The 25,781-nt window shown below is 43.6% G+C and overlaps 2 protein-coding genes across 4 annotated transcripts in view; one reads left to right on the top strand and one right to left on the bottom strand.

The window, feature by feature from the left end:
- The window catches only part of ARIH2 (ariadne RBR E3 ubiquitin protein ligase 2), a 34,447-nt gene extending 20,762 nt beyond the window's left edge, over positions 1–13,685 (bottom strand). The window contains exons 1-2 of one of the 3 annotated variants that reach the window (XM_066195670.1): positions 13,602–13,685; positions 9,066–9,417 (exon numbers count right to left, since the gene is read on the bottom strand). In XM_066195670.1, coding sequence (XP_066051767.1) covers positions 9,066–9,314 — 249 coding nt within the window. In that variant the 5' untranslated portion in view covers positions 9,315–9,417; positions 13,602–13,685. Of the gene's footprint in view, positions 1–9,065; positions 9,418–13,200; positions 13,292–13,601 lie in introns of those variants that run through there. The other 2 variants (XM_066195671.1, XM_066195669.1) reach the window with 2 other exon arrangements.
- On the top strand, positions 13,619–24,925 carry SLC25A20 (solute carrier family 25 member 20). Its single transcript, XM_066195673.1, has 9 exons — positions 13,619–13,723; positions 14,363–14,455; positions 16,417–16,544; positions 18,690–18,780; positions 19,741–19,858; positions 21,020–21,092; positions 21,694–21,803; positions 23,122–23,246; positions 23,753–24,925. Exons 1-9 carry the CDS (start codon positions 13,619–13,621, stop codon positions 23,813–23,815), a joined length of 906 nt encoding a protein of 301 aa, XP_066051770.1. The 3' UTR covers positions 23,816–24,925.
- Positions 24,926–25,781: the final 856 nt, after the last annotated feature.

Below are 25,781 nucleotides of genomic sequence, written 5' to 3' on the forward strand. Positions count from 1 at the left end.
GCTGAAAGCAACAGTCATGCCAATTTTTTTTTTCTTGTCCTCATTCTCATTTCTTCACCACCAGCGTAAAACTTTAATATCAAAAATCAACTCAGTCCAAAGCTGAATCTGGAAAATTTCTGACTTGAAGACCAAGGACATCATCCTTCTCCATGATGTGGCAGCAAGGCTGAACAGACAGAATCTCATCCAGTTTGCCATTTCCAGCTTTATTTTAAAACAGGAACTTTAACACCTCCAAAGCCTTTTCCAAACCTCCACCAGTTTAACACATGGAGGGCTGCTGATTGCCAGGAATGGGCACCATATGTTGATCAGTGCACTGGAAAAGGGGAGCAGCACCTATGCACAGAGCAAGGGTGCCAAGAGGAAGCTGCTCTGCATAAGGAAAAGACTCTAGAGGAGCTGTAAAAATCTGAAGATTTTACATAGTGCTGGACAAAATCAGATTCTGCAAGTGGAACACAATAATAATGCCACTGCATCAAACACAAATCTATCCATTTTCTGGAAGAGTGCACAGTATTTCTTTTTCGTTATTATTTCCATCTGCATTTATCTTCGAGGTTTTTTAGTCTCCAAGATATGCAAAATTCTCACACTTCTGAAGTGTGAAAGAGAGTCTGGCACTCTTTAGGACAAGACAATATCAAAAGAATTTGCAAAGAATCTCTGCGGGTACCTTGCTGTGTTCAGAAAGCTCTAAAACAATTGTCTCAACTTGCTTCCTTAGATAAGCCAAGGTGTTTGGAGAGCTGATGTTTCATCTCTTTACAGCGGAAAATCTTTTCAACCATGCCACCTTGACAATTGCTCATTCAGACAGAAATGTTTCCTAAAAGCTAAAACAACACCATCTTTTGCAGAGCTTATATTCTACAGAAATTGCTCAAGCATATTTATATTGCACGCATACCTCATTAATTCATTTCACTTTTCTAAAAGGGAAGGCCTATTTTTTGAAGATGCATTTCAACCCTCATTTTTGCAGAGATACAGTATCAGGAATTTAAAACAATGATCATCACAGGATTCTCACAGAGATTCAATTCAGGACGAGTTGGAGATGACAGGGTCCGGTTGGAGCGGACTTCCCACGGCTTTGCACCAAGCTGACAATTCCTGTTAGATCAGGATTGCACTGAAATGTCTGCCCAAGAGGAACACAAATCTGGCATAAAGAAATGCAGCTTCCATTTCTTTTATTTTCCCTAATCAAAGAACTTTATACAAATAGATTTAAGCAAATAGGATTATTCTTGAGAAGCATTTGTTTTAATCCACAAATAGTTTTTGTTAGTTCTACAATGAGAAGATGAACTTCAAAAGATACTAGTTTGTGTGTTGCATCCAAACCTCTAAAAACACACTAAAATTCTTTTCAACAAGAAAGGCACACAGAGCAAAAGCCTCTGAAATTGTTTCTGTTGGTGAGAAACCATGGCAAAATAGAGACTGAGCTGAGCTGGCAGTAGAGTAACACCTTAGAGAGAAACCATAATTTGTATTGAGTAATTTCACTAAAGAAAAAAATCCCTTCAGACAGGCTTTACTTCAGTATGCTGAGGTAAGGAAAGTGACCCACAAATGGAAAAACATTTATTTTATACTTGTTTTTCTTGTGGAAAGTAGATCTGACTCCCTCCATGGCCCATTGGAAAAATTATGTGACTGCCCTGTTTTTACCGCAGAAGTATCAAGAACTAAGAAAGGGCAACCCAAAGCTTTTTTTTTTTGGACCACACTCTGTCCTTTGATCTACCTCTTGTGAGCAGACTTCCAATAGGTAATCCTAGTAGAAAACTCAGGAGGTTGCAGAGTCTTGAGATATGATTCACATCACCTGCCATGAACACCCCAAGCGTTCGATGTCTCATAGCAAAATCTTTCGTATCTGTTACAGATTCCTGAGCATAAGCTTGTTTTCAAAATTGAACTCAAATTAATCCCATCTAACAGGAAAACCAGACAGTCTTATAACAAAATCATATATACTGCATTTCTTTTTTCTTTTGTTCAGTCAAATTTAAAAAAAGTAAAAAAGTCCTCTACCTTTAGATTTCATGCAGAGGATTGATTATGATTTGTCTGACATTTCAGGCCCTCTCCTGATTACAGACTGCAGGCTGCAGCAGTTAAGAAATACCATTTAAGAGACTGTAGCTGCCCCCTCAATACCATGGAAAGGTTTTGTCAAACAGCACTATATAAGCTCTGCTTCAGCACAGGGTTTTAATCTCTACCCTGTCACTCACTTCTGGCATGCAGAGACCTGGTGTCAGTCTGCAAGATTAGAAGCATATTTAGGAGGCAGACTGCAGTTTGGGAATGACAAACACCGCTGGTGTTACACCACGGTTGTGAAGCTGTCAGTGCATAACCTAGTTGGCCACATGCTGAAGCAAGGGGATTTGGGGTTAAATTTTAGCTCTTTCCCCACATTTACACATTGCTTTAATCCATCCACTCCCCTGCACAAGGACAGCAACAATTTCAGCTGTTGCTGCCAACAAACAGGATCAGTAGGACTCAGCTAGGAAATCTCAACATACGTATTTCTCAAGCTGTTAGGCTATTCTTCCTGAGGAAATTCAGAAATAAATATTAAAAGAACAGAAACATTTAAGCAAGCTGGTACGCCAGAAGGCATTATTACAAAACAGCTATGAGATCCCTTCTTTGAAAGATTTAGAGCGAAAAAAATGCAGCAAGAAAGCTGTAAGACAGCTCACAGATATAAGATTGACATGAGACTCCCCAGCTGTCCTCCCTGCAGTTATTTTTTCCAAAGCAACACAGTGTGAGCACGCCAGTGCCCAGCACATGCTGCACTGTGCTCCCTGAATGCTGCCAACACCCAGCTACACATCCACTGCACAGCCCCTGCTGAGGTGCTTTCCCACCAAAACACAGCTAGAGTGGACAATTCCTTCTGGTTGACAGAGAGAATGATTCAGAAGGGGCACAGGGAAGAAGCCAAGGCCTGGTAATAAGCTGAACCCACACAATTGTGACCCGTGGCTCAGAATACTGGGTAGACAACCCGAACTGGGAGCACTGGTGTGTGCACACAGCCACACTGGAGCAGGGCTCAGGTAACTTTGCAGGGAGTAATCCCTACTCAGTCACAAATAACACAGTCCTTCACTCAACAACCACAGCTCTAAGGGCATTTTACTTCTGTTATACAAAGACAGAGAAAGAGGAGGAACATCTGCTTTGCACAACAATGTTTCACAGTGCACAACACAGCTTGGTTCTGCTGCACCATCCTTAACAGGCACAGCACAAATTTGGCAAAGCGTTCAGCTGCTTCACGCTGCTCCTGTGATCACGATGTCCAGCTGTAAGCTTGCAACATAAAACAGTTACTGAGAGATTGTTTTGGCATTTTTATTGACTTGTGTCTTGCCTCTACCTCCCACCAAGATCACACTCATCAACAGCTGCGAACAGATTTTTTTTGCTCGCTGCAGAGTCATACGGGCTGTAAGATACACTTAAGGTGTGAATCACAAAGAAATGTGTGGGCTATAATCACCCTCCACATTTGTGGCTCATTTTTCCAGTCAAGTTGAGAATTTCAGCAGTCCCGGGCAGTAAGTAACAAAATTGTTTTCTCCCCTCAAATGACTCCAGGAAGGTGTCACGAGGTTGCAGGGTCTGGCCTCTCCAGCCAGATCTCTTATTCTGCTGACAAAAAGTCTACAAAAACTTAATACATTTTTAAAAAACAGAAAGACTTTTATGAGCCAAAACAAAACACACCGAAGACAGTTACACACTCGCGTCCTCTTGATACTACTGAAGAACAGGCATTGTGAATGCATAGGCAAAACCTCAACTTTTGCATTGCAGAACTTCCAGGATCTTTCTGTTTGGGAACAAAAAGTGGGTAAAGGACAAAGGCATGCCTCAAACACGAGTGCTCCTAAGGGTTCACTAAGCGTCAGACTCGAAGTCTCACATCATGTTGGCTTGATGTTAAAATATAGAACACAGTATAGATATAAACCTGCATGTCCTGACTAATCCAAGGCTTTATGAGTACTTTGAAACAGTATGTTATCTTGGTTAAACAGCACCACAGGGGCTCTGTGAAAAAAGCCAAATTTGCCTATCAGGTTCTGCCATTTTAAAAAAATTATGTTTAAATACTTACTGCTTACTAATACTTTCCAATGTTGGTGCTTATGGACTTTACATAAATTTTTGAAACACTGTTCTTATGTACATGCATTTTAATACTTCAAGGGGCTTTAATCCCTCTCCCTCACCCGAGGCACCCAGGCACAGTGAGCCTTTAGCGCTGTCATTTTACATTGCAGAAAGTTCCATGAAGTCATTATGGCATTGAAAGGATGACACTGCAGCACTGCAGGTTGGTTCAGATAAGCAGCACCCCATAGCACATTCTGGGCCATGGTTTGAATGGACAATACAGTGGGGCACACACACCCCAGGGTCCTGACACATGGCTCTTTACAGGCACTTTGTGACTGCAGGGAACAGGCTCCTTCAGGAAGGGCTGCCAGTCCCCACGCACATGACCCTGGGTCTGCTGGAGATGGTATTTGCAAAGGAGCACTGCCAGCTCTCACCAAGCAGCTCTACAAACTAATTGCTCTGTATCAGTGCAATTTGAGTGTGTGGAGCAGCCTCAGAGGGCTGTGTTTTCATGAGTAAATACTAATCTGTTTCCAAGAAATATGCAACATCAGTATGGTGAGCCAGGATACATGAAAAACTGGTTTGTCTCTGAAATATCATTAGTGATAACATGGATTAACAGACTCATGTCATGATATCAAATACTTTTCACATCTACCAAGATTTACTCTTCAAGGGACAGAGCTAAAAAAATCCACATCACCAGCTGTAATTTCAGGAAGCACAGGAAGTAAGCTTTTTGCTCTCTGATAAAAGGATATTAGCAGATCACTCAAATTAGTAAAGTGAAAAGTGTACGTTCCTCAGTCTTACAGTTTCTTTGGTTTTAGTGGAAAGACATCAGTTCCAATTGCCTGTAGAACAACATGACTATCTTCCCTTCCTAGCTGGCATTTGCAGAAAGATCACAGCTTCCTCATGACTGACAATCAGCTAACACCTAAAGTCAAGATAAACTTTCTTTCATAAATTCTAATTGCAATTGTTTTATCTGGTGGTTTATAACAACAACAACAAAAAGTAACACTAGGTAAATCCACCTCATCACTGAAACAGAGAAACCACTGCCAGTTATTTGAAACATTACAGATCCTCCAAATATGTATGGAGACCCTCAGCAGAGCCAGGAAGCATCATTAACAAACAAAAACAATATGATATCACCATACACTTAATTGCTTGCCACTGACAGGCTCAGCTTTGTTTGTACAACTGCTGAGTATCACACTGTTTGCATGTACTGATAAGCCACTCCAGGACCCACAATCACTCAATGACAACTGACAGAGTTATCTCAAAAGCAAAGTTACTACGATACCATTTTAATTCAGTACTTTTGAAAGATACTGTATCTTATAATTTATATTTATTTCTTAAAAAGAACTGGTGTGAATTCATTTGCTGGTCTGCAGGCAATACAGGCTGCTCTGCTTTCGAGAGCATTGTCCTTTGCAAGTGTTGACTGTGGTCAAGTGACCTTTTGAGGAATTAAAAGTGACCTATTTCAATTCACAAGCCTTTTGGTCAGAGAAGCACAGTTTTGGGTATTAATTCGATATTTTCTTCTGGTATGTTTCAGCAGAGATAGCCTGTCCTAATTTTAGTCAGGATATTAAAGGAATCTTCCTAAGATCCTCATATTAACAGCACTAACCAAGGAGCAAAGATTTCTTCTTCTTTTCCTTGAAAACCAATGAACTCACAGTTCTTACTGAAACCAAAACTGAGGAGAAACTTTCAGAGTAACAATAAATCTCCCTAGCTTCTGTGTGGTTCTGGAATAACCACTAATGTAGTTGCAGGCCTGCCACACAGCACAGCAGGTTTAGTCTACTGCTGCCTTGTTTGCACTAATGTTCCTATTCAGATTTCTGCACCTGACAAAAAGCAAGTCAAAAGAATTTGAGTCAAAAGTCTCCTAGGACAGTACGAGATACATGGACATACATTTACCTGCATGCAGGGTCTAATGCTTTTATCAGACTTCAGATGTTAACTAAGTATTGTTTCTAATTGGGGTAAACAAAACACAAGCATTTTGTTGAAGAGAGTTTCTCTTTCAATGTGGCATGCAAACTTTTAAACACGTGTTCACACCTGACCTGACATTAACCAGCCAGTGCAAGGTCTGCTCAGTTCAGTGCCTTCAGCAAGAATGAGAACAAGGTCAGCTCTAACTCATGGGGAATGCAAACAGCCAAGAAGGTTTGCAAAGACCACCCTGTACCACAACGCTTTAAAATAAACAGGAATTTAACAACCAGCCTGAAACAGCTGAACAAAACAGTTTGAAAAACAAACGTTGAGGGTTAATGAGCAGAGCAGATGAAATACTATCTATTTAAACTGTTACTAGCCACTAACAGCACAGACCACAAATATGAAGATGTAAAGCTCTGAAATTCTGTTGCCGGTCTTTAAAGTGTGTAGACAATATGTCACAAAGAAAAAAGCCACTCAATACACACGTATGTGTCCTGGAGTTTAACCTTCAGAAAGTGAATTATCCAACGAGAACAGACAGTGGCAGAACATTCCAACACAGCTTCAAGCCCATTCATTGCATTTATTTATTTGCTTTAGGGAACTGTATTAATCTATTAATTTGTGATAGTAAATCACTCAGATTCCAAGTCATCCATTGGCTTCAACATTGTACCTCCTGAAAATAATCTTTAATTTACCTTCAGCCTTCCCTGTTGGGGCAACCATTCTGCCTTAAATACAAGCTAATGCTGAAAAAGCACCACGTAATCAGTATCTATCATAAAGGACTAAAGGAGATGAAATCAAGATAAACTAGATGCTCCAAAAGAACAATCATCACTATCCAAGGAAACCAAAGACATTTTAAAAAGGCAGTTTTAAAAAGAAAAAGCCGTTTTTACAGCTCAAGCAAATTAACAGAAAAGAAGTTAATACAATTCTTTAAAAAATCTACCCCTGTTTACTCATATCCATTAAGTCCATGGAAAATAATGATGGTAAATAGTTCAGCATGCTCCATTCCATTTCTTTCTTCTCTGTGCTTGCTAATTCAATACTAATTCTTTCTATTCCATTTTGCCTCAGAAAACTAACAAAATCACACATTTCTTTGAGTGGGAGAGAAGGGAAAGAAGACATGGCTGTTGAAGAATTGTAAGCAAATATGCCAGGAAACAAAAAGCAAATGCTGCAGGTACATAAGAGATAGCCAATAAAAGTGCAACTGTGGGACTATAGTTGCTGGAGAAAAGAGTTAACATGGCACTTCAAGGGCTAAAGCCTGAGTGCATGGCTCACAAGATCACATCTTTCCAAACTGCTACTCAAATTCAATTTCATCTTCTTATGCACAAACCAAAGTGTGTAGCAGTTGATTTTAAAAGTAAATACGCAGGCATATTCTTAATATAAAAGAAATCTAGATTTTCTCTCCTTGGGTACTCTTTGGGATGAGATTTGAGCTAGCAGGTTTGTACAGTCTGGGCAACTATAATATATGCTCAATGAGACCTTCAGAACTCCTGAAAATTTTATTTTAACGCCGTAAGCCTGATTTTAAGGACTAAAAGTATTGCTTTCTGTAATTTAATTCAAGAGAACAATATGGCAGGGGTCACCTTTTAGGAGGATATTCCATTTGAAGGCAGACAATAAGGCACAGAAAAGCTGTTCTAAATCTTAATTGCTAAGAACCAAAAGCAACTGGCAGCTGGATCAGAAGTGCTGACCAACTATTCTCATTTGTACTTTCCTGTTGCCTCCAGTTTCTGACAACCTGTAGGGAACTGCAGGCATCCAAGCTCAAAATGCACATTTTGAAGTAGTTACAGAGACAAGTGCGAGTAAGAAGAAGTAAAACTTTGTTTTCTGAGGCGGTAAATGCTGGGCACAAGCACAACAGATGGCAAAATCATCAAATTATGGGTGCCCTTTAAAATCTGTTGTTTATGTTTCATAGTCCTCAGGCTTTACGGTTACACTCTTTCTACAGGCCATTAATGTGCAAATAAAGATCAAGAGATTCCTCCCATTTTTATAATTAGATTTGATTCAGGCGGAATGAATTGGAATCAAAACCTACCCAACATGGTTTGGTTTTTTTTCATGCTGCAGTCATCACCTGCCCTGCTTTCAGGGGCAGTTCCACAGAAGAGCAAGCACTAGAAGACCTGGTTTGTTACAAAGTAGATGCAGCAGCAATTTCACCCCAGTGTTCCCATCCAGAGCTTAGAAAACTCTGCTTTCCTCTGGCCTGCCTCCTCTTTGGACTGACACTACAGTAATGGGTTACAAAAAAGAGAAAGAAAACTTCACAAAAGTCTTATTGAGCATAATACCATGGAGCTGACTCTGAGTGTGACTTTCCTGTGATGAATTAAGTCACACTTGCCTCGAGAGGTGGCAAGTTCACTGTACTTGAATTGTTCTCACTGTAACCTAACTGGCATGACAGCCGATCTGTCTTTAAAAGCTCATGATTATTCTCTCAGAACCAACCAAGAAAAGTGTTTTTGCTAGAATTAAATAGGAAGACATGCTAAAACTCTGTGTCAGTTATCTTCTCAAACATAGGTGAACCAAACTGCACCATTTATGGCTTGATTTGTTTCTTTTCTATATGCCCTCTTTGCACTGTGTTAATACAAAGAGCTATAACTCAGGCATTTTGGTCATGAAGCTCAGCTCTGTAAAAAAAAAGAATTAACATTCAGTAAGGAAGATTTTTCAGGCCCCAGTATGTAACAATTGTAAACCTTTGAGTCAGTTTCCAACAAGGGCCCTTCAATGCTCCAACCCCCCACAACAGCAATGCTGCCACAGCTTTCATTACAACTGTATTCTCAGCATTGGCCTGTTCAACCACAGACCTGTCTCACACCTGTGTGAATGCAGAAACCTTTCCTCACCTTTAATGTGGCAGCCAAGCTGGCCATGTGTTCATTCAGAGTGCTCTCCGACTCCTTGTAAGTCAAGCAGGTGAACTGATATTCCTCTGGATCAAAGGCATCTGCTCCCTGCTGCTCCACGTCGTTAGCTACCCCATCATAATAATCCTCAATATCCCCAGGATCCTCATCCTCTTCCTCCTCCTCGCAATTAGGGTCATAATCCTCTTCATTGCTGTCAGAGCCCTGGCTGTTCATGTCCACGGACATCTTAATGCCCTGCCAAACTGCAGACCAGGAAAACAAGCGCAGCTTCTTTTTCTTTTTTCCTCCAAACTTTATCGTTCTTTTGATTTCATCTGAGCTCTGTCTCCTAAGGGAGGAAAAACATTTTTTTTTCTGTGCCTAAAAAATTGTAAGAGGTGCCACGTCAACAACAAATAGGTGATCAAACAGCTAGGAACAGACCAACCCGACGGCCCAGTGAAGAGGATTCTGCTGTGCATGTGTCCCATTGTGACTCTTGCACCTCCAAAGCCAAGGCTGCTCGTACAGGAACGGTCCAAACCCTTGGAGATTGGATTCTTAGACTGCATCCTATCTCCCAGTGCAGGCCCCATGACTCCTGACATTTGCAAATGGGCTGCATAACCTTCACTACAGATCTTCTCAGAGATCAAATTGAATTTATGACAAAGTTTTTTATCAGCAGCCTGAAATGCTGATGAACAGCATCCTATCTATTTCATTAAGAGGAAAAACACAAACCTCTTATCGATGACCACGGTAGCTAGAAAGGCAACCTGTGATACCCTGTACACCCTGTGATATCCTGTACAAATCCATATAGCTTCAGAACCACAGACATTAAGTGGGACTCAGGAAAATAAGACCAGCAAACAGATCTCTCACATGCACACAATTTAACAGTCTTCAATACCATCGCAAAAGAAATTGGGAAAATAGTTCATCCCTTTAAATTGGTTCTACTGGATGTGATGTGGCTTGGGCCTTATATCTGAAGGGGGAAATAAAATTATCTTTTATTGCCTTTTCAATATATACTTATTACCTTTTGAATGTAGAAATTTATGCTCAGGTTCTGACAGCTGTTATTGAAGAAGAATCAGAACAGCTAACTTTTTTTTTTTTCAATATTCTCACTTGTTTTGGAAAATTCACACATCTGAATCTTATCTAAACTACAAATCTGCTTCTAGTTCTGCTTGTGTAACAGAACCATATGAATTTGAGCTCTAAAAGATTCAGCAGTAAAGCATGAATCAACCTTGAATTACGGTCATCTCATATTTAGTCGTGAATTTCCATTTAACCAAATTATTTAGTTTGGGGCGAATCTATTAAATACAGAAGAATTAAAAGAAGGCTGTTACCAAATTTTACATATAAAAATATGTATCAAAATCAAAGCTCTATTTTCCACAAGCAGCAGGTATTTGGTTCCTTAAATACATTCCCATTCTGCATTACTATGTTGCCAGCTCTGCCACTCAAATGTATCCCCTCAGTATTGCAATTTGTAGCTGCTGGGGAAACCATAATCAAGCTTTGATAATCCTGACTTTAGAACACACGAAATCTCAATCACAAATTTTTATTATTTTTCCTCAACTCTTTTTTTTTTTTTTTTTTTTTTTTTTTTTTTTTTTTTTTTTTCCCTGTTACCAGTCACCTGACCAGGCAGCAGAGAACAACCAGGAAGGACTGTGATGTACAATTTAATTTCAGGGGCTTCAGTGATTTCAGGAGATACAAACCTCCAGAGAGGCTGAAGACTAGTACCTAATTACATTACCCCCTGAATTCTGATCTTCATTCCTTTCATTTGCCTCTTGATTCCTTAGCATACATAGCACACAAATAATTTATAGCACTGCTTTCCATGGGACTTCAGAGGAACAGACACACAGTCTCTCCACACTGGAAGAAGACAGATGTGAAATCTGATTTGGCAGACACAAGCCAAACCCCCGTCCCTCCCTCTACCCTGCCTTGAGTCTGGGCTTCATCTGCATTGACACTGAGCTCTTGCATAAAAGAAATAATGGATCTTTACCTGCTAAAACTTATACTAAAAGAATGACTTATCTGAGCCTCTAACCCCAGTGTGGACTATCGACAGCCCAGTGTGCAACATCTTTGTTCAGCCACCACAAAGCCTGAGCAAGTTTCACAGGACAGGGAACTTCTCAGACTCACTCAGATCATTCCACACTCTAGAGAGAGAAAAAAACCCCACGAAAACACTGTGTCCTCTGCCATTCCAACACATGGCAAGCCACATCCAAGCAGTGAGGTGTTTGTAGATATCCAGGAAGAATAATGGGCCTGCCTAGCACCTCCCAATTACACACTGGTCACAGGGGAGGGGGTCAGAGGAGTGCAGAGATGTCTCTCTGTGCCACTAGCTCATTTTTGTGAGCAAACAGAGGAACTGTTAGCACAGGCAAATGGACATATGGATCTATCAAGCAGGAAACAGTCTGCAGGACTGGGTGACTTCTGTCCCAACATTCTAGGAAAGAGCTCACTTTCAGCATAACTGGACACCACACTGACACAAGTGAAGGGAGACAAAGGATAAGGGACATGCTCAGTGGACAAAACAAAGCAGGGTACTCTGAAAACCAGGAACAAAACTCACCTCACCTATGCTCAGCCCAATGCCCGAATCAAACTCTCTGAATACAAAGACAACATAGAGCTACTACTTGATAGCACTAATTTTAAGACAATAAAGATGTTAAGCTCAAAAGACAGGGTCAAAAAACCCAAGCATTATTTAGATTAAATAATGACCATAACTCCCAAGACCAAATTATAAATTTTTAAACCATACTTAAATCACTTTCCTCCCCAAGGGAGGATGACCTTCTTTACCACCTTTATCCCAGACACTCCTGTATCTTCGCTAACACTGATACAATTTAGTAACCACTCTGGTGCCAGTCTGTTGCAGGAACTCCTAAACACACCCACCCCTCCCCTCTGCAGGCTATCACCTCCAACAGTGCCCTTTCCCTGACTCCTGCTTTGCAACACAATTCTTAACAAGGTCTCTTGAAACAAAATGCCTTCCATCCTGCCACTACACTGAGTGATCCCACCTCATTCCTTGTCCCACTACATCACTTTTCTTATTTCTTGCCAACCCTTGTGGGATTCCTCTAATAACTATTTTGGCGGAGACTCCTCCAATTGGGGAGTGCTCCTCCTATTTTTTTTGTTGATATTTCACAACCATTTCATACTTTTTTATTCTCTCACCTCTTTATTTATCTGAAACAGAGAAAGTGCAACTTAAGTCTGCCGCCTGGACTCCTTATCCTAAAGTGTAACCTTTAGACAGGCTAACACTCTCACTTTTCCCTGAAACCATCCACAGCCTCCGCTCAGTGCTGGCTATCAATGGTAACTGCACCTTCATTTATGTCACCCAAACTCACAATATGTGGATCATCCCCAACTGCCTCCTCACACGTACGCAGTGCACACCTCGCCATTCCTTCTCCACTATTTTTTTAGGTAGGAATTTCTTCATCCAAGACCGAGAAACCAGAAGACAGCCTATCCTTTTCACCACAGATGACTCTGCAAGGATCTCCTCGCAGCCGGGAGGAGGGAACTCCCCCGGGAACATACCTGCTCTCCTTCCTCTTGCCAGTCTCGGTTCACACTATCACGGCTGCCTTGTCTTCCCCAGCTCACCTGATCCATTTCATTCCTGCCCTTTCTAACCTATCGTCGCTTTTAACAAGCTGTTTTACGGATCCCTACGTATTCCACGGCACCTCCGGGCATTTAAATCACCCCGGGTCCATTCTTTTGGAATGCGTGCGAGACCAGCCCCTGCGCTCGTCCCGCACAGCCCGAGCGCCGCAGACCCACGGGCGGGCAGCGCAGGAACATCGCGGGAGGGAAACCGTGCGGGGAAAGCCCGGGCGGCGGCGGGGCGAGGAGGGGCCCCCGCACGGCCGCCCGGAGCCCGAGAGCTTCGGGCTGCGCTTTCTGCCGGGGCGAAGCGCCGAGCTCAGCACCAGGCACGGATAAGCGGCCCCGCATCCCTCCCGCCGGGCTCGCCCCAGCACGGCCCTGCCGAGACCCGCAGCACAGCACGGCCGGGCCCCGCACTTACCGGGCGGGCAGGCGGGCGGCGAGCGCGGCGCCCCGGGCTCCTCCTGCGCGCCGGAACCGCCGGGCCCGGTGCGTCACCTCCGCCGGGCGGGGCGGGGCCGGGCCGGGCCACGGCGCTGGGTCGGGGGGGGGGGGACGGCTGAACCACTGCGGGTGTGCGGGGGGAAGCGGCCCCGCGCCCTCAGGAGCGGCCCCCGGGCCGGGCGGGACCGGTGACAACACCCAGTGGCCCCGCGTGGTAGCAGCGCCGGGAGCGGCTCCTCGCACCGCCGCGGTCCCGGCCCGCCCCGCGGCCGCCTCCCGGCGTGCCCCGCACTGGGCTAAAGGTCGCGGCGCGGAGGGGGAGGCATTGGCTCGGCAGGGACGCCGCGCTTCGACCCCGGTCCCGGTCCCGCTTCTCACCCGCCGCCGCCGCCGCCATGGCGAAGCAGCCGCAGCCCATCAGCCCCTTGAAGAACTTCTTCGCTGGCGGTTTCGGGGGCGTCTGCCTGGTGTTCGTGGGGCACCCGCTGGACACCATCAAGGTGAGGTGGCGTGGGGCACCCGGGGACGAGGGGGGCGGCCGGTGCTCGGTGCGGTCCGGGGCACCGGGGGGTGGACTACAGCTCCCGGCAGGAACTGCGCGGGAGCGGCGCGGGTCCCGGTGGGCGTAATGTCAGAACTACAGCTCCCGGCAGGCATTGCGCGGGAGGCGGGGCTTCCGGTCTGCGCCGCGGGCCTCTGTAGTACCGTAGAGTGCCCCCTGGCGGTGCGGCGGCCGAACTTCTCGCAGTCCCGGTTTATAGTGAAAAATCGGGAAAAGGGCTCCGTGTTCCCGGTGCTGAAAGGAATTGGGAGCTGGGATGCGCCCGCCAGCCCCGGCCTGCGGCGGGACCCCGCGCCCCTGCGCCAGGGGGAGGCCAGGAGTGACCCTGTGGGGTCCAGGGAACTGGGGTCCTCATCCAGACGTCATCTCAGCAATTAATTAGTTAAATACATTAACTACTCATTACATTAACATTCAACTTCTTCTCTTCTGCAAAGGGCTAAAATGATGTCAGTGTTTCTATCAGTATCTTCAGGTCCAGTCACAAAACCTTCTCCATAACAGCTGGCGGTGTCCTGTCAATCAAAGTTTAGATTGTAATATTTATAAAATAATTGTTTCTTCTCCCTCTTGCTAGGTCAGACTGCAAACCCAGCCTAAGCCACAGCCTGGCCAAGCCCCACTCTACTCTGGGACCTTTGATTGCTTCAGAAAGACTCTTGTTGGAGAGGTACTGTGACACCTGCCAGATATATCAGTTGTTTCTGTACATTGTGGGAATGGAATCGTGTGCCCCCCAGAGACCATACCATTCTTGGGTTATTGGTTAAATTGATTCTAGTTAACATTTTTAAGCAGATTACAAAGCTTGGGGAATACTTAGCATGCATGTCCTCCAGGTACATGTATCTTTGTTTTGCTAAGAAATGGTTTTGGTTCAAATTAGCATGATATTAACCTGAAGTTACAGACAGGAGGGAATGTTGGCAGTTGTTTTTTGGTCTTGTTGTAGTTAGTAAAATTTTGCTGGTATTTGGAGTCATCTCTGGAAATTCTAAAATGGTTAGTGACTTTTGTTGATACAAGCAGTACTTTTACTTTCTTCTATAAGGTGTTATGCCACCTATGAGAAGGATCTTAAATGTATTGATTTTTTTTCTCCTTTTTCTTTCTTTTTCTCTTTTTCTTTTTTTGAGAGCAGTGTCAATTGTAGTACTTGTTAAACCTTCTATAGAAGGTGGACAGTGTTTTTCACTCCTGAATCATCATGATCATGTTGTTGAGCTAGTCTGTTTTGTTTTTAGAAAGGCACACAGCCTTGATTTCAAGTCTTTAATTGGCAGAGAGTCCAGTTTTCTGCTTCTTAAGTTTTCTCAGCAGCTATTTGCCATTTGGAAATAATGGCTGTAAAGCCCAACTGTTTATCTGCTTTCCTAAAGTCTCATTTCTAACTGCTGGATCTGGTTAGGTAACTCCCTGCTGAATGAAAGATCTGCCTCAAATCTGAAATCGACTTCCATTGTGGTATTAACAGGTTGTTATATAACCAAAGCAAATCTTGTTTCCCTGGTCTCTCCCACAAAGGACTGGAATGCTGTGCCAGCTCTGAATCCCTGGCAGTTTTTAACACCCCTGCTGCAGCACGGACGTCAGAGCTGAGCCGTAATAATAGCCTTGTGATGGGAAGTTCAAACGCAGTGCTGCTTCTCTACTCCTACTCAATGCTCACCCGTTTCTGTAAGGAAAACTATTAAACCTCTCTGCCGAGGCCTTTTGCTTCCCAATGCTCATGGGGAGGTTGAGCAGCAGTGGCTGATCTCTCAGCCAGGTGCAATTTCATGGCAGAGCCAGTTGTGCCTGTAAGACTTCAGCATGTACTGGGATGCACTGGTTTATTGGGGCAGGGGGAAGAAAGGGGTGCAGAGACCAGCAAATATTTAATTTATGTGTTTAGCATTTATCTAGAAAGATAGCTCTTCTTTTTATTTGAAAAAGCTCAATTTAAAGGCAAGACAAATGAAATAAATACAACTGCTGGGGTCTGCATTAGAACTTTTTCATATGTGTAGTCTATGAAAGGAAACATCAGGAATGTATAAAACATCGGGAATGTGATGTTGTGTGGGGAAAAAGTTTGGATTTAGGGTAGGAAACAAAAAATAATTTGCTCTTGAACCTGTTCCAAAGTGAAATGTGGGGAGTGAAGGAATTCTGGTTGCTCTCCCTGGCTCCTCCTGTAGTTAAAGTGTGAATTAGTTTCAGCGTTCTCAGGTTTAGTGTCAGGATTTTACATTTGCTGCTGCATTTGACAAGTTACCAATAAAAACCAGGTGTATTTCTGTGTATAGCTAAGAGTGTTCCCTCTTGACATAATCAATTAAGGCTCTTACTCAGGTGGCTTTTAACTTCACTTTCTCATACTTGAGATATATGTGCAGATGATGAGTATTGTTATGGAAGGGCATCAGTGGTGCCAGTGTTTCCCAGGTAGGATAACTCCTCTGCAGCAGTCCCTGAGCCTTAGCTAAACATGGATAACTGCAAATGAACAACAAACCCCTTTATACCTCTGATCGATTTGACTGTCAGATGGATCCTACCATGGATTGTTGCCTTTCTCTTCTCAACAAGTTGAAATGTGTGGAAAGGTTATGCCAGACCAGGTAATTCCTGTGATAATGTTTCTTGCAGGGAGTCCGAGGCTTATATAGAGGAATGGCAGCTCCCATCATCGGAGTGACACCCATGTTTGCTGTGTGCTTCTTTGGATTTGGCTTGGGAAAAAGGCTCCAGCAGAGGAAACCTGATGATGTTTTGACGTGAGTTCCTGGGTAATCAGACGGTTGGGAAAGGCATCCTGAGGCTCTTGCTCCATTGTCACACGTTGAGAGTTGTGGTGTAAATTTGTGTCTTCTCCTAGGTTATAAATATAGTTCTGAAAAATAAACCACTCATGTTTTAATGCTTCTGGAAGCGTGGGACTGATAGCACAGGCTAAAAACAGACATTGTGTGGGCAGGTGCGATGCAATTCCCTTTCTACGCAAGAAGGAGCCATTAAAGAACAATTCCGGTTTGGATGAGTACAGTGAGAGTTATATAATGATTGCCTGCCAAAAGTCTTGCTATTAACAGAAACTATGGAAGCAATAAATTCATGGTCAAGCAATCTTGACAACATTCACAGCTCTTTTCCCTGTTAGTTATGAGTCTTCTTGTGTCCCATCATTAGGATAGGAAAACAGTCATAAAAATGTTTTATTATTATTTCTGAAATGAGGTGTTTATGAGCAGCCCTCCTCTCAGGCATGTCTGACCTTCAGAAACAGCAATAGGAAGCTGAGAAAACTTGGTGGGGCTTTCTACAAGCCAACCTGTGCAAGAAGAAAGCCCCCCCACCCATAAAGTACTCTTGTAATGGGTTTGCTGAGCCTGTGATTTACAGCTCTACAGGGACTGGGCTGTAGCTTAGCAACATTTTATCCCATTATTAGTGTGCTTGGTAGGAGCTGTGTCAGAAAGCAGGTGCCCATGGTATGGAGCCAGCTGTGGTGGGGTGTTTTGGTTTCTGTTGGAGCCTTGCCTGCACGGGGCTGGTGTGAGCACACCTGGCCCTGCAACACGAGCCACTGCCAACACAGTTCCCATTGCTCAGAGGGAAGCAGTGATGAGGTGCTGGGGAGCTGCTCACTTACCCTCTGTTGTACCATGGCAGTGTCCTCATGCAGGCAAGACTGAAGGAAAAGGCCAGGGGAACAGTAGGGACTGAACAACAAGTGCACCATGAACTTATTCCCAGCAGCCTGATCACCTCAGTGCCTTGTGTTTTGTACACATGGTACAAACAGGGAGTTTTAAGGAGCAAGCTGGAGAGGGACAGCATAGTTTTTCGAGTCTTTATGTAGAATTCCTTTCAAGCAGAGCAGTGGAAAAGAACAAATAGTGTACGTACTGTCACTGTGCTCAGCTGTGCTGTTCTGTGGGTGCAGACCTGACACAGTGAAGGTACAGTGAGCTTGGGACATGAGACCCTAAAGTAAAGGTCAGATTCCTAGTGCTGTGGTTATAGGTCTAAAGGCAGGCTGGATGGTTGTATTTCCCCATGCTGATTTTGAAGGGAAGTTGTGGAAGGAAGAAGATAGAGACAAAACTGGGGAGCCTGTCCTGCCTTTTCTGGGGCTGAATAATCCCAAGGTGCACTAAAAACCTCAAAACTTAGTTTGAGTAGGAAGTCTGTGTGGAGTGGTGAGGGAGGTTTGAATGGTCTGGAAGATATCATGGGAATTTGAGTAGAGAAGGGTGTAAGAATTGGAATAGAATGCCATCTCTTGGGCAAGTGGAGAGGAGCGGAAGGTGTGGAATTTGATTAAATTGAGATATTAAGTCATCTTACTAGGGGAGGTAGCAGGAGGCTGGATGTAAAAATAGTTTTGTGATGGAGAAACTCATCTTGTTTGAGGGATTTTTGTCATGGAGACTTTGTCCACGTGAAAGCAGGTGCAGAATGTCTGGGATAATGGCAGGTCGGTAGGACAGACTCGGCTTTGTCAGAGACTGAAGGAGTGAGGGAGTGAGAGGTTATGGAAAGGAGGCTTCCAGCTGCAAAGCAGGAATATGTGTGGAATCTGGGGTCACTGAGAAGAGTATGGGAGACTGGAGGAAGAGACTGTTGGGAATGAAAATGAATGGGGAATGCTATAGCAAAAAACGTAGAAGGAATATTAGCAAATAGAATGGATGTGACGAGCTGAGTTGTGGTTGCTGTAGGAACCAGTGCTTTGAGTCCTAGAGATCTAAAATGTTTAGCTCTGCATTGACAAGGCACTTCTGCACTGATAAAAGCAGTGGATGCATTTCAAGTTCCACTGCCATGTTCATGTGGAGCAGAATCATCTGGTGATGCAGGGGTCCTTCGTTTCCTGTGTGCTGTGTTGTGTTAGGGTCTTTTCTGTTTCCTTGGGGCAGATATCCTCAGCTGTTTGCTGCTGGCATGTTGTCAGGAGTGTTCACAACAGTAATCATGGCTCCAGGAGAGAGAATCAAGTGCCTTTTACAGGTAAGGCATTGGATGGTGGTGATGGGAATTTAATTTTAGGGGTCTTGTCTTTCCATAGCAGGGATTTCTTTGGTTAGTGCATTTACTCTGTTCTGGTTTTTGACAGGACTGAAACAACTGTCATTTGTGCAGCTGTGCCATGAAGAAGCATTAAACAAACTCACCATGACAGTATAAGTACACACAGCATTAATTGCTCTATTCATTTTACAGAGCTCAAGCCTTATGCTATAGAACACTATATGAGGCATCCATGGATGCCTCAGTCCACTTAAAAGTATGGAAAAGTCAATTTTTTCTGAATGAAACTTTTCATTAAAAAAAAAAAAAAAAGTGTAAACCTGATAGATCATGAGACTCTTTCTGGTGTAAAGAAGTTCTGTTACCTTGACAGTTCCCCATGCAAAGCTAAGGAATGCATTTCAAAACAGTGATCTGACATTTGGGTGGCTGTTAGCTCTGCACCTCCTGTGGGGGTTTTAAAGTATTGTTGGAAAATGTAAACCTGAGCAAATGAAATGCCATCTTTAGCAGGTGTGGGAAGCTCTGCTTGTTTCAGGCTGTGTTGAACTCTGTTAATCCGGTGATGGGTGGTCACATGTTAGTTCTGACAGACAGGATATTATCATGGGAGCTTTTACACACGTACAAATGGTTTGAATTTCGCTGAACTATTTGAAGACTACTTTTTGTCGGTGTGGAATTACCTAAGTGACTCAAGTTGTTTCAAACTTACACTGTGGAAGAATAAAGGAGAATCTGTCCTCTGCATGGAACAGTAACGACAGCCTCAGCTTCAGTGTGAGAGCTGCTTGAGGAAGCGAGGCAGAGGGTCCCTAGGCAGGAGCATGTACTCCTTCCTCTCTGAAAACACACGTGAGGCTTTCTAACCCTTGGCTGAATGATTCTGCATCGACCAGAAACCTTCACTGGTCAGAAATTCTCACTTTAATCCTGCAGATCCAGGCAGCTACAGGTGAAACCAAGTACAGTGGCTCCCTGGACTGTGCCAAGCAGCTGTACCGCGAGGCCGGGATCCGGGGCGTGTACAAGGGAACGGTGCTGACCCTTATGAGAGGTAAGGGACGGGGCTGTCCCGGTCCCTGCTGGCGGGGGGACTGTAGGATAAGAAGCCTGACACAGTATGGGAGATGTCACTGTCCCTTTAGCCAATTGGAAGGGCTGTGTCATCCATTTTCCTTTTTTTTTTTTTTTTTTTTTTTGCAGTCTGCAGAGCTATTCCAGTGCCTCAAAGGGCCTGAGAAATAAACTTGAGATTCTCAGTGAGTGAGGAAGAGATTAGATGACAAGGATCAGAGGGATATAGGAAGTAATTAAGATCTGAGAAGCCAAGAGGAATGAGAGACTTCAGGAGAGGAGCAGAGAGAACAAAGAGAAGAGAAACATACAGAAGTGGGCTTTTTTAAAATTTATTTCCTTCTTTTTATCTTTTTTTTCTCCTTGAGAGAAGGATTGTGCCTGTCTGTGACTGTTACTGTATAATACTGACTGCTTTAAAATATGTTGTGGCAGCAGTTATGCTTTCTTTTCTTTTCCTACCCTTTGAGTCTGGGTTATTTTGGACTGGGATGTCATGACCCCTCTCTCAAATACAACAACAAGAACTAACAGACCCAGAATCCTTTACGTATTTTAGTAATTCCCCTTTGAAAAGCTGAAATTTCTGTATTTTGTTACTTCAGTTTAGGAATTTGTTCTATCCTTTACTTCTCACACATGTGTAGCAGCCTGCAGTGGGACTCTGGCAGTGTCCCTAGATAGGGGCTGGTTCTCCAGTTTAGGGATGTGATAAGAATAGACTGTGGGAGTAGCTTAAAAAAAAATACCCATCAACTGCAGAAAAAAATCCCCAAATAGAATAATTAGAACGAATAGTGTGTGAAATCCTTGAAGTTCCTGCACTGCTGTGATGTGCTGTGCAGAAATTTGGACAGGTAAGGGCTGTCTCATCATTAGTGTAAAGTAATCAGGTTACAGTCTGGTTTGAAAGGCTGCTGACAGAAAAGTTATTTTCCCAGTCCTCGCCTTTAGCACCTGCTCTCCATGGGAAAGTTCAGACTCCTCTGTGTAAGGCAGCAGAAGATTTTTGTTTGTAGAAGAGGTTCAGAAAAGGAGTCTGTATGTACTTAGTGGTGTTGCTGGGCTGGCATGGGGCTGGTGTGCCTCTGGGCTTCCTTTGGTTTCCCACTCCTCAGAGCCTTTGTTGTTTACCCACCAGATGTCCCGGCCAGTGGAATGTACTTCATGACGTACGAGTGGCTGAAGAACATTCTGACCCCTGAGGGAAAGAGGTCAGTGAAATCTCACAGTCATCATTTTCTGAACTTCCCAGACACTGCTGATTAATCTCCCCAGTTATGGAGAGATTTGGAGCAGTATCATCAAAACAAATTTTAAAAAAAAAAGAAAAATGGTTGCTCATCTTGTTAGTCGAGCTGTTTTGGTCTGGGGTTAACTGACAATTAAAATAATGTTCTGAGTTTCTCTCAGATTCCGGCTTAGATCTTATTAGCCAAGTAAGGAATGCTTAAAGTAGCTCTCTTCACTTTCAACCCTGTATATGCACAAAATGCTGGTGGGCTTTGCTGGATTTTTTGTGGGGGGTTGGTTGGTTTGGTTTTTGTTTTTTTGGGGTTTTTTTGTTTTTTCCCCAGAGCATGTGTGTGTGTGTGCTGCTGAATAAAAAGATTTGAATCTTTAGGATGGAGTTGGTCCATCTTGGAAAGGTTGCTCAGATACTGCACTCTGTCTGCAGCATTGTGCTGCCTTCTGGCTGCCAGCCAGGCTGTCTTTTTGATTGTCACCTTAGTCAAAACAATGACTTTGACTTTTTTTTCCTTTTTAAATCTTTTTTTCACTTTTTCCTCCCACCCCACTCTGATCCTGCCACAGTGTGAGTGACCTCAGTGTGCCTAGGATCCTCTTTGCTGGGGGCCTGGCTGGGATCTTCAACTGGGCAGTTGCCATTCCACCAGACGTGCTGAAATCGCGTTTCCAGACTGGTGAGTTGCATTCCAGTGTGCCACAGCCACACTCGGTGTGGTGCTCCTGGGAATGGGCTGGGCAGTGATGGAAGATGCCTTCTGGGAGGCAGCATGTCGTGAATGCTGCTTGAGACAAGTGCATGAAAAACCCAAGGGTGTTCCTAGCATTCTAGTCGGTTTCCTCACAAATTTTTGGCACACTGGGCTGCACTTCTCTGTTTCTTCCCCCTTGATAATATAACAATCCTGACTTGAGGTACCCAATTTGAAACCTAAGCATAGAACTCATAATAATAGAATTGTCATAGCTGTTCTATTACAAATGTAATTCTTTGAGAGGTTTTATTATTTCACTTCAGACATAACTGTATAAATTGTAGCCTGTGCTATCTGCAGTTTATAGTAACAGGGCGTGACTTGCTGAGAGCATTGCTTTTGGACTGGCAGCTCTGCTCTTTAATGTCTTTGGCCTAATTACAGTTAGGATGGCCCCAGGCCTTGTGCTTCAGCAGAGTTTGACAGGTTTTTTGTTGGTTTCTCTGCCAGTCCTGTCAATGAATATTTTTGTTAAGGCTCCCCATTGTCTCTGTGGACTCAACTCCCCACTGGACAGTGACCATTTTTCTTGAGTCACAAATCATCATAATCAGTGCAGGAAGCCTAATTTCTTTTTCTCTGAGCAATGGCTGCTCTGGTTGTTTGTACCATACCAAGGACTGAGAGGGAAACACATCACAGCTTTTATCCTGTTCCACTGAGCCAGTCCCCAGTGCTGCTGTGTGGATGACGTGGGTTCATGGTGGTTCTGTTTAACTGGGCTGATCTGTGGATTACCTCTTCAGAGGGCTGGCAGAGGCAGTATTTCCCAGGGCAGACTTTTTTGAGTAGAGTAACTTTTAAAAAACACCTCAGCATATCCACGTAACATCAGCATTAGAACATCCTATGCTCTTCATTTGAAGTCTGTTGTTGTTCTTAGCTGGGGCATGTGATAGGATCATTTTCTTATTAACCAGCTTCATCAGTTTTTATATCTGACATTCCTATCACCTATGTGCAGCTCTTGGGAGAGCTGTGATCAGCAGTGCAAGTAACAGACTTCCAACCCTGACAGAAGTTATTCTCCTTTCTTCCCTGCCTGCAATGACTTGATGATGTAAATTCTTTGGTCATGGTGAGCACCTAACTTCTGTTCACTGAGCCTTTACTGAGCTGTCTTGTTTGTTTGCTGCAGCAGTGTGAACCTGTTGAAAGTCCTGGGCTGTTACATATGGGACATCCTTCAGCCCTTGTCACTGCCACACGTCTGGGCTAATGTGTTGTGCATCTCTTTCAGCTCCTGCAGGAAAATACCCAAATGGCTTTAGAGATGTGCTGAGGGAACTCATCAGAGAGGAAGGAGTTGCATCTCTGTACAAGGGGTTCACAGCTGTGATGATCAGGGCCTTTCCAGCTAACGCGGTGAGTGCGTTGTGATTCCCGGTGGGTTTTGGGGACGTGGTGCTCACAGTGAGTGTTTGCAGTCTGGAGAGGACACAACTGCCTGCTTACTCTTGTATCACTTCAGGGAGGTTCTTGTCACTGCACGTACTTTTGACTGTTGGAGTCCCGATTCTAAAACTGTTCTTTAATCTAGAAGCAACAAGTAAATCTTTCTTCAAAGCTCTGCATGAAAACTCTTTGTTGACTTTCTCTGATAGTTTTTATCTACTGGTTGTACTTCCAACTGTAGAAGATGGAATAAGTTTGGACTCACTTCCTCTTCAATAAATAATGAGCCTAACAGAGCCAAAGTTCAGCCTTTGTGTGGAGGGATACAGTAGAATTCTTGCCTCTGCTTAGAGACTTTTTTTGTCCTCTTCCTCCTTCCATATAAACCATGTTAGGTGTTCGTAGTGCAGCAATTCAAACGCCTGGTTTGAAACAGATTTTTAGAATCCTTATTTGTTCTGTGTTCTCTTTTCCAGGCATGTTTTCTTGGTTTTGAAGTTGCTATGAAGTTTCTTAACTGGGTTGCACCTGGTCTATGAAGACTAGGAAGTGTGGAAACGAGAGTGGAGAAGGAAGAGAGTGCAAGTCTGCCTCAAAGGAATAAATGAATTATCACTTAATGTTTCAGGAATGATTGTTTGCCTAATACCTTTTTGCCTTTCTCACATTCTTTAGGTGGTGCTATGTGCCAGTCAGAAATGCAAGCTGTAACTCTGACAGAGTTGGTGAGGAGTTAGGGGTGACAAATCTTCTGAGCCAACCACAGCAGTGACACTGCTAACACACAGCTGTCACTATCACGCGTGCTACCTTAAGTACTTCCTCATGGAAGAAGAGGACACATCTTAAAATGTAATTCTTTATTAACTGAAGAAATATGTAGCTATTAATGCTGAAAAACTTCCTTAAAATAATTTTTTAGCAGCATGTACTTAACTCTCAGGGCATAAATCAGCAGCTGCACATGGTTGTGTCTGCAAGAAATGTCAGACAATGTTCTCATTTCCTGTAGTTTTTCAGTTGTGTCTGTTTCTGTGTTAACACTGGTTTTAATCTCCTGTGCACGTACAGCAGCAAACACAACTCAGCAGGGGAGGCCAGAATTATGTCTCAGTGGGTTGAGGGGTGTTGCAGGTACCATATCAGGTCTTGCACGCTGATCTTTTCTGTGGAACCAGGACGCAAAATGAATTATGTTTAACATTTGTACTAAGCTTTACTGAGGGAGCCAGTGGGGAAATGTGTTTGATTAACCTGAACTTTTCTCTCAAATCCTTTATGTCCCACTGAAGAGAGCCCAAATGTGATTTCAAAAGTACAGCACAGCTCATAGCAATCTGTGATGTATTTGATTCATCACATACTGTGTCCTGGGATTCAATCACTGACATGGATGTGAGAAAATTTAACAGCACTTCCAAGAACTGAATTTTTCTGACACAAGAGGGACAGATGAAGAGGACACTGGCTCTGCAGTCTTGTCTAACTTTATTTTTTCTCCTGTTCCTTGGTTTTCTCTTACTATTATTAAACATAATCACATTTTCATTTGAGAAGTGACTAATACTAAAAAACCAAGAATCATGTTTTAATTTCTTTTGGTTGTGATGCAGTGTTACTGGAACTCAATAAAACTAGGTGCTGCTTGGCTAGAATGTGTGCCTTGGTTCATTTATGTTTCGCATGGTAATGCATGCTTAGTTTTGCAAAGGTTTCCCAATTCTTAATTCTGAGATTGGTTGGGAAATAAGCTGTGCTGTGCTGTCTTTGATTGCTAACCCCTTGCCTTTTAGCTTTTCAATTTCTAATGTGAGCTGTGGAAAGGAATATTCTGCACTTGGCATGTTTGTCATACAAGTCCTTTTAGGTGCTGCTTTGTGGATGCAAATTTTTAACTATAAAGCAACACACTAAATAGCACATCTTGGAACAAATAACACACTTTGTGGAAAGTACTTGGTGTGGTCTGTTGACCTGTACTATGAGGACACAGCCTTCACCTCAGCTTTCCACAGGCAGGGGCAGCCCTAAAAACTTCTCACTCTACTGCTGAAGAAGCCTTGAATTCTACTTTTCTTCCCTGGTTTTTTTGGGAAGACCAAAAGGGAACCTGCCTTACTCAGAGTCCACCTCTTGTGTTTTACATAGCAGGAGGGGTGGCCTCAGTGTTGGAAAATCTCAGCCACATGGAGCTGCTTCCTCATCCTCACTGCTGCTGGACCCACCAAGGGCCTTCCCTGTTCCTCAGTGCTCAGGAGTGGCTGCTGTTCCTCCTCAGATGAATGTAATGCTTATAGTGTGAACACTGAGTTAATACTGGTTTGGGCAAGTGATTACAGGATATAAACCTCTCAAGTGGTTTTAAACACAGCTCTGGGTATACTGAGGCTAAATCCCAGCTAGTTTCAAGCTGATCAGGTCTGCTCTGATGGCTCTGTGCTGCTTCAGCACAACATGCTGCGCTGTGCTGCGCTGGTGGCTGCTCTGGCCTCTTTCTGATTTCCG

The sequence above is a fragment of the Chamaea fasciata genome, unplaced genomic scaffold (genome assembly GCF_029207755.1).
Source record: "Chamaea fasciata isolate MVZ Bird 193981 ecotype frontalis unplaced genomic scaffold, bChaFas1.0.hap1 SCAF_13, whole genome shotgun sequence".
Classification (NCBI taxonomy): Eukaryota; Metazoa; Chordata; class Aves; order Passeriformes; family Sylviidae; genus Chamaea; species Chamaea fasciata.